At 30.4% G+C, this 14,993-nt stretch overlaps 1 protein-coding gene across 2 annotated transcripts; it reads left to right on the plus strand.

Annotated features, from left to right (window-relative positions):
• Positions 1–9: 9 nt before the first annotated feature.
• On the plus strand, positions 10–14,567 carry LOC126770715 (protein dimmed-like). 2 transcript variants are annotated; one of them, XM_050490237.1, is made up of 5 exons: positions 10–309; positions 10,669–10,815; positions 12,219–12,442; positions 12,557–12,696; positions 13,124–14,567. In XM_050490237.1, the coding sequence occupies exons 2-5, from the start codon at positions 10,677–10,679 to the stop codon at positions 13,248–13,250; spliced, it is 630 nt and encodes a 209-aa protein (XP_050346194.1). In that variant the 5' UTR covers positions 10–309; positions 10,669–10,676; the 3' UTR covers positions 13,251–14,567. The 2 variants fall into 2 exon arrangements, with proteins under 2 accessions (XP_050346194.1, XP_050346193.1); XM_050490236.1 differs by having other exon boundaries at positions 15–309; positions 10,669–10,818.
• The last annotated feature ends 426 nt before the right edge of the window (positions 14,568–14,993 follow it).

Genomic DNA, 14,993 nt, shown 5'->3' on the forward strand with positions numbered 1-14,993 from the left:
ATAGAAAAACGGGGATGAGGGTTGTTCATGCTGAGTGCTGACGTAAGTTGAGCCTCGCGCAAGTTAGGTTTGCAAGCTCCAATCGCTCCGCAACCGCACTTGCTCCAAGACTCCAATACGAGTCGAGTAGTCGCCGTGAATGCCTGTGCCGTACGGCGCTGTTACCGACACGTTTACTAATTCGCATCTCGCGCACCAATACGCGGAAACTATCACTTTCGCTAGTTACATTCTTGTTTGAACCATGATGACGCAGTGAAATTTATCTTGTGCATTTCCCTGGCATCTCTACCACGGCGGCATTGCAAGGTAAGTTCTGATCCCGAGTCAGACAAAAATTTAACCTACGTGTCAGTTCTGAATGCTAAGTGAAAGGCAAATTCTTTGTTAAATTACACGAATAGATTGACAAACTATATTCGTAACGCATCTCGTAAGAGTTCCAATTTAGTTACTTAATATATTCATATAACTCGAGTTCCACAATATCGATGCACCGATTAATAACTTGATATACGCGCTTATTGCTTGAGTTTGACTTCCTTTTTAAATAACTTGTAAAACTTTAACATCCTCGTTAAATAATTCGGAACGTTCACTTTCACAAATTATTCATTCGAAAAGAATGAAGAAAATCCTCGTAAGGTAGTTGGTTTTTGTAAATAAGCTTTAAAGGTTTGTTACGTTTAAACTGCAAAACATGTTATCTATGCATGCTGGTAACCATTATGTAAAATGAAGTAAGTACAGGAAAATAGTACTGATAATGATTTATTGTTCGCGTTTTTTAGTTTAATTTTTAAACTTAAGACGCGACCTAATTCTTTATTTTTATGAAAACTGCTTATACTTTTGTTTTAGATTAGTTAGGTACATTATTAACAAAAAAAAATTAAATACTTTTAAAATAACAAAATGATTATAAACATATAAATGCAAAGCAGACGTAACGAATGCACGATAACGATAAATAATATAAGTAATATTTTATCGTAACACTTTAAAGCTTGTCATAAATCAATATAATTAGTTTCAAACTAAAAACGTGGATTGTAAAACTTGTAAATTTGATCTAAAACATTTAATGTTAATACCATCGGATTTTTTTGAAAAAGATTTTCATTAATTAAATAATTAACTAATTTAATAATAACAAACACATTATTTTATTAACTAAAAATAAAGGATGTGAAATATTTACCTTACTTTTAATCTATGACTTTACAGTTACAGTAAACATAAGTCTGCTACTAATTTTATCAATATCTTAAGATAATGAATAATCCCTAATATCGAAATAAAAACAGACTGTTAATATATTACCGCTTTCATTTATCTAAGCATATAAAGGCTGAAGATTAAAATGTATTGAGGAAACAATTTATTAACCTAATTACATTACAGAATCAATAATATGAACATCCCAACTTAAAAATTAATCGCAATGTTTTTAAATATGTTTAATTAAACTTGTTAGTTATATTACAATTTCAAAAAATAAATCAAATTAAAGTTAAGCTTGCCTTGAAATACATTTTTAAATCAGTAGTTTTAAATAGTACGATTATACAGATACTAAAAACAAAAAATTTCAATTTTTTTAGTAACTAACTATAAAACATAACTACGAAGATAGCCTCTACTTCTTAACGCCAAAATAATTAAATGAATATGCTTCTTAATGTTTACAACTAATACATTATATAAAACAGTCAGTAAAATCTCTTAAAGTAGTACACCATTACTAGCGAAAGCGATTACTATCACTTTCAGTTCAAATTGATATAAATGTATGTATCAAACATTCTAAAAAACGAGTTGAGTATATTTCCATAAACACAATTTTGTATTAATTTGTCAAGTTATATATTAGCTTGAGATTGAATAAAAAAAAATTAAAAACCTTTCTTTAAATAAAAACTGTAAACAATTCTAAAATTATGTTTGATTTGAAATTATTGAAACAGGTTGACCCACTTACCAATAAATGTTCTTTTAAATGCCAAATCGTTTATGATAAAAGAAAAAAAGAAAGAAAGAAAGTTAGAAAAAGTCTAACTATTCACCTGCTATACAGCAAGCCTTAAAAGAATACAATATTTCCTGTCTTTACACATGCTTAAAATATTATTTACGAAAATCTACGAGAAAAGCATTTTTAGCAATTCCTAAATATTTTTATTTTAAACCAAATATAACAAAAAGGCATTTAGTAAGTGTCATTCGCTGCGAGCACATATTGCAAGATGTCTGAAATCTTCCAGAAATTGACGTGTCCCGTCCAGGGGCGACTTTTTCCTATAGTCCGAGTAGGCTCGGGCCTAGGGCGGCAAAACTTGGAGACATTTTATTAGTAGTCGCGTCCTTAGTGAAACTACACATTAACGTTTTAAAACCAAAAAATGTGTATATAGCATGTCGCAAAAATTTACCGTACTTTACTTCATTTGAAGTAAAGTACGGTAAATTTTTATATATATTTTCAGTAATATCAATTTTTTGATTTGTAATTTAGATGGTACAATAGTTTATATCTGTAATAGTTAAAATGATTTAAAAGCTGATATATCGACTTTCATTAATATGCCGTTATAATCTGGTTTTTTATTATTTTTATAAATACAAAATAACAAAAAGCAAATCATTGCGCTTTTCAGTTTAAATTACTTTCTTATTAAAAATTGTTGTTAGCGACGACACGTGACTTCAAGCTCATGAGTTAATGTGTTAATTTTACTATTTCTCACATTAGAGTTTTGTTGTTCGGGTAGCGTATAATGGCTTAGGTAAAGTTAGTTTTTAAAATGCTAACAAATTGCAGTTGAAATAGCATAACGTATAATAACATATTTATAAATAGAAATTACGATCCTCAATAATATAACAATAGTATATGGCCTGGTAATGTGAGAAGACCGATCCAGAGTTGTCATTTTGTTGTCATCGAGCCACTTTCAAGTCTCTGGCTCCTTTTAAATAGGAATATTTGTATGTAATTCCATACAAATAAACATTGACAATATAAATTCTTTTAAATGTGTAGATATAAAACTCTGAAATAATGAATACATTAGAGATTGTAATAGCAAAAGCCTGACTAATATTATAAATGCCAAAGTGAGTTTGTATGTTTGTTACGCTTACACGCCTTAACTACTCAACCGATCGTTATGAAATTTAACAAACACGGCTAGGTACAGAAAAAGGACATAGGGGACACATGCCTCAAAAGCGCGTGAAGCCGCGGCCGTAAACTAGTGAATAAATAAATATTAAATTATAAATATTTGTTCGTATATTTTTGCAAATGATTGAAACTAACCCAATAAAAATAGTATAGGTTTTAATAAAAAATAGGTATTCATAACAATGCCAAAAACATGCCAAAAATGTGTTTTTGGTTTTTGTCATTTATGTAACATCACTGTAGATAATTGAAAAATATTCTTGAGTCTTATTAAAACAGCGAATACAATTAATTTATTCCATTTGTTCTTTATTTGATCAGCTGATTCCGTTGCAAATGGTATTGAAAAAGTTTGCGTGTAATTAATTACATTGATACACGTACTCTGAACACGGCTGATACGTACGCTTGTACTATTTAAATAAACTCACGTATCAATAACATTCGGAGAAGATGTTATCATTTAATAAGAAGTTTCATAAGAGTGAAACGATAACTTAACACATATCAATGTAAATAATTTATATTCTTAATATCTATTCTATTAATAAATATGCTTTCTAACATTAGTTATTTAGTACACGTGTTATCATAGTCGTAAATGTAAAATTATTATTAAATTTCCTTCAAATAATATATTACGTAATCAATTATTTACATAATAATGACTTGACTTTCGTCAATGATAATAAGAAATCATTAATTTGTATTATGAATACACAATTTATAATTTCAATTGTAATAATCTGCAGATTTGTTTAAAACTATCACGAAATTAATATTATGCTATTTGTAATGTAAGTATGAATCGTTAAGGGTAAAAATAAGTGCCACCAAGATACAAGTTACGTCATATTAAAAGTCGTGTGCTACAATTTTATGATATATGTATATAGGTTCTAATTTGTTGAATTAGGAAATACTGGTATTGCATTACTGACACTTTACACTTTAGTTATGTAGTCAACTGTATATAGTCGTATATGATAGGTTATCATTTCTCAGAAATTCTTCTTTCTATATAAGCTCTAGTTTAATTTAATAGACTTTCACCTTTTCAATAATATTATAAAGTTTAAACAGACAAATAATAAATAAGTAAACTTTATCGAAATATTTTACATAAAGATTTTTAACATAAATATTCTTTTACTTATGATAAATGAACTACAATTAAATTAATAATTTTCGTTAAAAATATTAAAGGAATCGTATAATAGAAAGTAAATTGCTTCTACAAAAACTTGTTATGACTTAAGATATAAGGAACATAGAAAACCAGTTCGAAATAAACTTTAATATTAAATTAAGCTCGACAAATATGAAGGTCATAAATTTATAGCACACGAGAAATTTATAGCTGATATATTAACGTTACATATTACTTATTACTTTTCTATTCTCTAACAATATGAGATAGAGCGACTAACGGTGGTGGCAAGGCGAAAGTATACAGTACGGCCAGTGAAGGTCGCCCGCCACGCTGCTCTCAATGACGTATTTATTAACTAGACATGGCATTCGATACGTCATTTCAGTGGAAAAAATATCGTTTATTTATTAAATATAGTTTTGATAAATGAATACAGAGATGTAGGTGCGTTATTGACTATTATGGATTTACTTTATACAAAGCTAAAAATGATTCGCGAAATCTCAGAAACGAACTAACCACGTTGGCCTTACTGATTGTCCGTTGTTTTAAATGCCAAGCAAATGTCAACGATTGAACGCGTTCTTATACTACTTGTTTAAATTTATGTAATCATTATAAACGGGTTTAGGCTGCTATTTATTTTATTTAAAAATAATATATATGAGATTATTATTACATTCACAACTATTAAAATTAAAAGTTTACGGTAATATTGTTTCATCTTTTCCGAGGTGATAACTAGGCACGAAATTTGCAAAATATATAAACGCAGATATGTATGACATGTAGATATATAAACATGTACGTATGTTCTCAACATTATCCGATTAATCATTGATAACCGGTAACCCTGACGGACTTATATTACTAAAATTATTTGTTTTGTTTTGATATAATTTTGAGTATTTTTAACATAATTGTAAATCATATTATTTATTATCTCGAAACGATTTTGCCCATTAAAGAAATGTGAAAGCGCGAAGTAATATTATCGTAACGAGGTTTTGATTAAGTATCTAGCATTCTATTATAATTTTTTACTTCGTTTTGTTAGACTTAGGTATGTAGGTGCGAAACTATACAACATTTAGTGTTGTTTTACGGAAATTGAAAAATAAGAAATAAAGAAAAGAAAGAAAGAAATTAAGATATTAATAAAAATATATTAATTATATCATATTTTAAGATTTTTAATGAAATATATTTATAATATCGTTTATTGAAACAAGTGCTTTCTGCATGACGCAAATTGTCGTTATGTATAACAAATCATAAAGTATTATGTTTCATTTGACCTTAACAAAAAAAATTTTTGTTTTAAAACACGTGAGAATTAAGAATTATATTATAAAAAAATCTAAATTGTTGTTATATAAACATAGTAATACGTATTAAAAGACAACCATAAATTTGTCATAAAGTTGTAGTCGCACTATATTTATTTTATTGACTACTAGGGCATGATATTAGATTTTTTAAATGTAACTTCAGTTCTTAATACCGTATAATGTATACTGTCGAAATACGCATAATTATTTAAACATAAAATTTCTCCGATAAAAACACTGGTGACGTAGTTGACCTGGCTCAAAATAAGGACTATGCTACACTGAATACAAATTTACTCTATGAATAATTTAACTCATGTTACATTCACTTGAGAGAGAGTTCGCTTTATTCAATCATCGTCAACTATACATATATACAAAATATATATTACAAATATATTTTATATTATTTGGATTTATAAAACATTTTTTACGACACAGTCGTCACGTGTAAACTCAGGAGACACCTTATCATCACTTGCATTTTTAATTCACGACTTTCATATTATATTTTAAAGGTAATTGGTAGGTAACGTTTCGTGGTTTATATCAATCATGATAACTGCAATGTTTAATTTTATAATAACGAAATAAAGTAATAGTTTACTTATCGATACACTTCTTATCTAATTTTATCAATAAAGACGATGAAATTCCATTAAAATAATAAAACAGATATTATTTAGAGATTTCACTTTAATATGTGACTTTCGTGGTTGTGATTATTTAATAAATACATAAATATCCCCTGGTGTATATACGCTCTAAACGACAATTTTCGCGACGTAGTTTTTAAGCCACAAGCCAGTTGCGATCACCGCCACGTCTATTATAGATCGAGAGCGAAACATTATGTACCTATGTCAATATTGTCTCGATACTGCTGGAGAGCAATAGTATTTTGTTCATTATATAAATATGAAAGAAATACTGGAGAACACGATGTGATGTGGAAAGTGCATCTTTCTTCTCACTGCGCGTTCCTGTACGCTGCTGCGGTGTACACTGCATATTTATTGAGTAACAAAAATATATCATTTTAAAAATCCAAAACAGTAAAATATCGTTAAAAAATTTAGTTTATAACTAAATATAAAAAATAAAAAAATCATTAAATACTTATAATAAATAACTTCAGTTACCGCCAAAAAATTTAGTGAAAAAGAATATTTTTTACATTAATTTCAACGTACCTTTAGAAATATTCTATGTCTTTTGTTTCGAGATGAATACAACTAAACTTTAGTTTCTATTTCTATCGCCCGTCGCGGCGCCTGAAGATCGTGCGATTCGCGCGGCACCATTTGCAGTTCGCGCTGTCGCCGCGTCGAACCTATCTGCCCGTGGTACGCTTGGTACATTTCCATACATTTGTTTCAGCAGCAAGACGCAGCACCGTTCGCGCTACGCGAATATTCGCTGCAGCGATTTGCTTATTGAAATGAAAGATATTCGCAATGATTTTAATTACCTAAGTATAATATTAGAAATGATTGTATATGTTTAAGGTATCTTATTGACTTCTTTTAATTTATATTATACTTCATATATTTTAAAGGCTTTCGATATCAGTTATTAAAACTAGTTAATAAGTTTTTTAATAATATATCCCATTTATATTAGTATCTTATTTTTACTTTGGAAGTATGTAAGTTTGAATACGTTGCTTCTTATGGAACTTAACTCATACATTAAACAATTTTTATGCATTATAACATTGTATTTCATTAATCTATTACATAATAATATAAGCTATATCGTTTATGGTACATGTATATAAATTAAAACAACATCTTGGTTGTAATATGGATAACCAGCGCATGCGTAGCGGCGTAGCGCTTTTCCCGTAGAACTATCAACACGTGGCATGTAGCTTTTTCGTCTTGATGATGCTTGAAATGTGTAAATACGATGTCGGTATTCTAATAGGTTGAATGTAGCTCGTAATGTCATTATCTTACGTTTGCAAATAAATAAATGAGCATTAATTTTATCATTGAATTATCGATTTGTCATTCGATAATTTTACAAAAAATGTATATTTAAGAAATGTTGGCTGAATTTACAGTCTTTGAGACACACAAAAAATATGAAAAGTGTTTTTAAAACTTATATAAATTAATTTAGGACTTTTCCTAAAAATAAATGTTATAAAAATTATCTACGTACAAACTTAATGTCAGTTGGCTGGACATTGCTTTATAAGGAGCTGTTGATGTCGCAATATAAACATCTCTTTATTTATGAAAAGTCGCCATCGTTATATATGTTATAGTTGCAGCAATTTTAAACGAAGATAATAACTTAATAACACACATACAAAAAAAGCAGAAATAAGAGTAGAAAAAAAGGTGCGAAACGTGCAAATTCATGTATGTTTTCTTCAAATATTTAAAATATATTTTTGTTAGAATTTCGAACCACCTTTCGAACACTATTTATTTTGTTGTCTAGTAGTCACTTTATAACAATTATGTCCTTCAGCGTCACTCAAGTAAAGGAATGGATGGTAATGTCATTTGTCGTAGGCGCCACTGGGGCGCCGGCGGTTGCTTGGCGACGGAGAGCCCCGCCCTCACTTTAAGCTTAGGATAAACGCGATGCTCTAAAAGCTTTAAAATATTATACTTATAAGACTGTTTGATAACTATTAAACACATGTAGAGAAATCAACCTCCCGGCAAGGAAATGACTCCATTGAGCGCCTGTTTATTCAAGGCAAGGTGGATGGCATCAGACCACGTGGAAGGACGCCCATGCGATGGACCGACCAAATAAAAACAACTGTTGGCGGTCCTTTGCATGAATGCACCAGGCTCACCACTAACAGGGTTAGTGGTGAGCCTGTGAGCCACTAACTTATGGCGAAGGCTCGTGAGGCGAATAACATCTGCGCCGAATAAAACATAATACTTCATGGCGACCACGACCGCTCTGACAAGAGTGTCACGACGAAGAAAAAAGAGAAATCAAACAATTATATTTTGATTTCAGTCAGTAAATATATACTCAAAAACTCTATATAAATTCAAATAGAATAGAAATTAGAATATAGTTATTTATAAATAGTTTTTCTTTTTATTTATAGATACGTTATCTGAACATGCCTACAAAACATTCATTTAGTATTATTTGCAAGTTGCATAGGATGAGCAGAAGAAATTAAAATATAGTTAATTATGGGATAATTTATTAATTAGATAACGTAGGAGTTATTGTAAGCTTAGCTTCTCTAGTTCATAGAAAGTAGAAATTCGATCGCCATCAAAATATGGGTTGATAAGAGTTTGAAAATAACAAAAAAAAACTTTTTTTATATAAATCGGGGAAGCAAATGACTTAACTCCACCTGATGGTAAGAGGTAGTGGAATCCAAAGGTGACGACGGCCAGTACAGCCGGGAAGAATGTTCTGCACTAACCGCCCCCGTCTTGCCGGCCCGCAAGATGCCGCTTCACGCCTCGTTTGAAAGAACCAAGGTTGTAAGAGGAGGGGAACACGTGTGCTGGTAAAGAATTCCATTTTTATTGGTGCGATGGAATTGATGTCACAGTTAGGCGGTGACATCGAGAGCCAGCATGCGTAGACTTGTGAAGGAAAGGGGAAGCAGGAATGAGGAACAATAATTCCTTAGAGCACTCGCCGTAAAATATTCGATAGAAAGCGCTTAGCGCTGCTATCTAGGCTCGAGGATGTTTGCGACCTTTACGTCGCCAATAATACGAATCGCACGTCGTTGCAAGCGATCCAAGACCTCCAGTAGTTACTTAGCGGAGCCATCCAAAAGGTGCGAGCAATATTGAACGTAAAACGCAGGTGCGCTGCGCTTTGTATAACAGGAGCATTTATTGTGGCGTGATAAAACGTCGCACTTAATAAAATTAAAATACTTACTAATGTTAAATAAATACATTTAATCCCTTAATTCAACTTACATGTGCTAATAATATTTTATATTAATGTTCAAATTCTAGGCGTTTCAAGATCCTTATCAAAAAAAAATACTTTATATTGTTTATACAACATTAAAGGTTGATTGTAGTGAACGGTCATCAAAGAAATTCAACATTTAATCAATATACGAATTAAATAAATAATAGCGTGAATTTTTCATTAACTAACATAGAGTTAAATTATAACCCCTTTTTAAAAGACATTTTAAAAGACATTTAGGTAACTTATAATTATGTCATTCATTAGTTTATAGTTTATAAAAAAACATGTAGAATCATCATACTTACCTTCTTAAAGTACCTTCATCTCATGGCGTGGCTAATCGCTTCATGCGATTTTACAAATATTTCTGAATGTCACTATTTAAAATAGCGGTCATGTGCGAGTCGTACACGCGCACAACGATTTCCGTAATATGTTTTTTAAACTGGTATTATAACCATTATTTTTAAATTAATTGATTTAAATTATTTTAAATAAACTAAAATAAATATAAAAGTATGTCAGCACATAAACTAAAAAATAAAAAGCAATATTTACAATATTATCTTATCGTTTTTTTTGGGGTCGGAGCGAGGCAAAGCAAATCTGTTTAGATATCGAAACTGCAATATTTGTTATTATTTATCTTTTAGAATCTTATGTGTTACGGTACTTTATATTAAATATGCCTTTCTAAAAGCGCTACTCAAATGAGCTAGCTTTCCACTCTTTGTAGTGGAAAGCTGGTGGATAACCCGCAAAGTATGATTTATTCATTTATCGGTAAACATATCGAGTTATATAATAGCTATATATACAAGTAACGATTCTTTCATTTTCAATTTTTATAACACCTGCGAGGCACTAGGTCAACTAACAAACTCCGGCTCTGGCTACTTCTGACAATTTTTCACCAAAAAAGCAAAAACTATTTAGTGACCCAAACCTCGGCTTCATCTCGGGATCTACAACCTTATATACTGGTCACTAGACCAACGATACAATATATCAAATAATAAATTTTATAACTAATATTAATGTTGTGTTCTTTGACATTACAGAGAAAAAAATGCCTCAGTGGGCAAGCGCTGAAGGCGGTGGTTCAGAAGCGGCGTCTCCCGACCAAATGATGCTGTGCTATGACAACGGCGCTTCCGAGTATTATGATAGCAAACAAGAGGACGCAGATATAAAAATCGAACAAGCTGGTGGTTTGTTATTTCTATGTACTGTAAATAGCAGCGACAGTAATATTAATAGGTTTTAATAGCTGACCTTCACGCCTGGGTAAAGGTTTAATGGCTTGATGTTTTATAAGCGAATATTTGAAGGTTAACCAGGCACCGAACTGTACATTACATGATATAAAAATGGATTTTAATCAAATTGAATATTATATTCTTAGTACTTTATATATATGTGACAACGACGTACGACGCTTAAGTTAAATTACTTATAAAAAAGTACAAAATTTTATGACCACGACGACATTCCACATACTCCTTAACAAAGCATATATTGTTTACTATGCGTGTAAAACCACTGCAAATGACGAAGTTGATAAGAGAATTACGAAAATCACCCGTAGCGGCGCGTTAAAATCGATTAGTCTGCTCTTACGCAAATACTTTATCAAGCGTGTAGTCGCGTCACGTAACACTCAAGTTTCGACCAGTAAAGTTATTCTGTAAGAATAAACTCGAAACTGACCGCAGAAAACAGTCGTGAAATGTCATGAAGCGAAATTGACCATTATAATTATAACATTTCAAGAAAACATGCTTCAAAATACTATATCACCATAAGTCCATTGCCAACATTTCACGGGTGAGTAATGAAGTAAGTTCTTACAGAATAGAACTTGCAATATTTAAGTGCGCTCAAAATGTATTTCTTTAATTTCTATTTTCAAAGATCTGAATAAATATCTGGATGATACTTTTCGACCGAGATATTTTTTAGTTTTTCATTACATATTATGATATATAACAGTACCTATTATTTATTTAATTATTAAATTTTATTTATGAAGTTTCTTATATATTTATTTTAAATGCGTATGCATTATAAATATTGGTTAAGGTTTAATTCAGTTATTGAGACAATTAGGTTATTTTTGTCTCGAATAAATAAAAACGGATAAGATAAATCCGGTATTATTGTAAAGTTAAACCATAAACTACAACAATGACGATAAAGAGTGAAAACAAATTACTTATAAATTATTATTTCTTTTATTAGCTTTCGAAAGATAAAATGAACAATGACGTATTGCTTTTGATAATATAGATAAGACAAGCGGCACTATTTAATGAAAATCCACGCTTTGATACTGTTGGTTTTTCTTACTATAGGTATACCTATGCGTTCTAACGGGTACCTAACTACCAATGAACAACAGTTACCTACTTGTAGAATCTCTCATTTTATCCCACGTCATACAACAATCATTTTTTTATTTATTTAGTTTGTAAGATTCCAAGTAAATTCCTCACATTATTATTTAATGGATCTTATTATCTACAGCGAACATTTGATTTAAGTGGATCGCCTTCCGCCGTGAAGTAACTTTCACTTCAACCGCAATAAACATTTTGAACAAACGTTTTAGATTTCTACGATAGTGGCAGTGGTAGTGATGAGCAAGTTCCTCGTCGGGTGTGCAGGCCTCGACGGACACCAGCGAGCTCCTCGTCGTCGGGAACCACAAGCGGTTCCAGCGGACCCGGTCGCCGACGCCGCTGCGGTATATCCGCCCGTGAACGTAATTTGCGTAGATTAGAAAGCAATGAACGGGAACGAATGCGGATGCATTCGCTAAATCGTGCGTTTGAGGTAATTACACAATTATTAAGATAAGCGATTTTTTTTAAATAGTAGTACACTATTCCTTTAACTATTATACGAAATACGATTGTCAATTGTAATGACTTACGCTTTTTATTTCAGGATCTTCGTCGTGTTATTCCTCATGTTAAAAAAGACAACCGAAGTCTGTCGAAGATAGAAACATTAACCCTTGCCAAAAATTATGTGAAAGCCCTGACAAATGCCATATGCACCATGAGGGGTGAAGTTCCTCGATATTTGTAAGTAATATTGTTTTTGTTGGGTAAACTTTAAAATAAAAAAAAAGTTAATGTAGTGTACTCGGAAGATGCATTTCGAGATAAATTTGTTTAGACATCACTCAACTATGAAACATATAAGTAGTTACACGATTGAATTATTTGACAACTTTAAATTTTATATTTGAATTATACAATTTCCAACGTGAGACATTAGCGAAATAATTTTCGCCCTGTTGGCATAACTAAAAGTCATTAAGCTAAGAATTTAATTGAAATATATTGCTTTATTTTCTTGTTTTTATCCTGACGTTACACTGATTTTATTGATTAATAAACCAACAAAAAGTATTCAAATAAGTAAACAAGGATATAGATAGAATCATTTATTATATAACTGCCTAGTTAATCTTAATTTATATGCCATTACCATTTTGTCTCCTTACAGATTTAACAGCGATGACGAGAATGTAGAGCCGGTTTTCGTTCTAAGCCGGGAGCAAGAACATAACAATAACTTGCCAAACGACCATGATAGGGAAGACCCCTCGCCGGTACCAAGTGGATGCCTTTGACAACGCAATGATTCGTAAACTGCGGGCCCACAAACTATATCAGCATGCATGGACAGGAACTCGAATACACGAGAGCAGTTCAGCGAAGAAAAATATATAGAGATAACGTTAAATAATGTTAATTCTAAATATTTTTCCTTTCATGCTCCTAAAGTCAATCCTACGACTACCTGGCAATGAATGGACATCGAGACAGAACAAACATGCTATATTACCTAGTCGTAGATTAACTTGCATGAAACAATTATTTATGACGTTAAAAATAATGACGCTATTTAAGAAAAAATACAAAAAAAATTAAATAATTGGTTACTATTGTACCTGCAATACCAAAACTGAATTATAGATAAAAAATGACAAGAGGTTTCGTGGAATAGCTTAAAAAACAAAGATAATAGTATATTGTAACGGTAATAATTTGCAAATACGGTTTTTGTGTGTACCTAAATTGCAAATTCATATTAAATTTCAGTTTTCATTATGTAATAAAAACTGCGAAACCAGCTTGAATGAAAAGAAAATACATATTTATTATATGAAGTCGATTCCGAAATTATATTTTTTGTTTTCCATTGGCAATCGCTTTTTCAGTATAACATTCCGCTTATATTTATACTGCCAGTACCTACTATGGCTACAGCGCTGAATGCTACACAGATTATAATAACGGAATAATTATTGAATTTTGAAGATTTCATATTTTTGGCGTTGGGTCCCAATATTTCTGTCTAAAAAACCTATTAATTAAATTGTCTCTCTACTGATTACCTTGTAAAATTAAATTATTCCAAGCTACAAAGATCTCTCTCTCTCGCGAGGTGCCAATTATATGTTTTAAGTGAGATTATATTTTAGTAAATTTATATTTCAGTACAGTTATTACAGGTGTATTGTCAATTCATTTTACTATATATTTTGAAAGAAGTACGGCTAATGTTAAAGATATACGACTAATATTATATATATGAAACAAGGATAACAAATAATTGAAAGTTATAATGACAATCAAAAGGCTCTATTTATAAAAAAAAAATATTATTCAAATTAATGACATCAAGATTTATTGTGTAGGTACCTACTTATTTAATTTCAATTAAAGTAATCTCAATTTATAGTTACCGATTGTACAGTAAGTTCAAATATCTAAAGTAAATGCAAGCAATTTGCGATTCGCATTTTGTGTAATCATATTATTTATAATGTAATTAATATTAACATACAGTTTGTGATTTAGATTAGTATTAAGATCTTGAAATATATTATTATACAAATTTAAGGAACGACGTGGCAAAAATACTGAAAATATTTACTATTATAATAAAATTGATATGCAAAATGATTTATTTTTCATTTTTATTGTTTTTATTGTACTTATTAGAATTTTCTTTATTAAATGGAAAATAAATTTAATTTTATATTAAAGTAAATCAAACAAGATAAAATAATATGGATCACGAAGAAGTTAACTTATTGCGTGACTTTTAAAAAAAAATTTATATAGAATATTTAAATAAATGAGCAACCCAGTTATTTATATCCATATTTAGATAGATTTGATTTTAAACTTCTTAAAATGGTTACTTCAGAAATAACTGTAGGTATGTATCTATAACAGGTTTATGAGTCAAGCAAAAGATATACACTATAGGTATATTGGGTCTATTGGGTTTTAATATAATATTTGCAAAGCCTAAATAGTGCGTTAAACTGGGTGGTTATATTATGATGGCTATGGATTTAATG

Source organism: Nymphalis io, chromosome 9 (genome assembly GCF_905147045.1).
Source record: "Nymphalis io chromosome 9, ilAglIoxx1.1, whole genome shotgun sequence".
Classification (NCBI taxonomy): Eukaryota; Metazoa; Arthropoda; class Insecta; order Lepidoptera; family Nymphalidae; genus Nymphalis; species Nymphalis io.

Excerpts from the sequence above, each read along its gene's own strand:
- LOC126770715 (XM_050490236.1), top strand. The coding sequence starts at position 10,677 with ATGCCTCAGTGGGCAAGCGCTGAAGGCGGTGGTTCAGAAGCGGCGTCT. Across the intron at positions 10,819-12,218 it reads AAAAATCGAACAAGCTGGTG|ATTTCTACGATAGTGGCAGT; the intron begins GTTTGTTATTTC and ends CAAACGTTTTAG. Across the intron at positions 12,443-12,556 it reads CGCTAAATCGTGCGTTTGAG|GATCTTCGTCGTGTTATTCC; the intron begins GTAATTACACAA and ends TTTTTATTTCAG.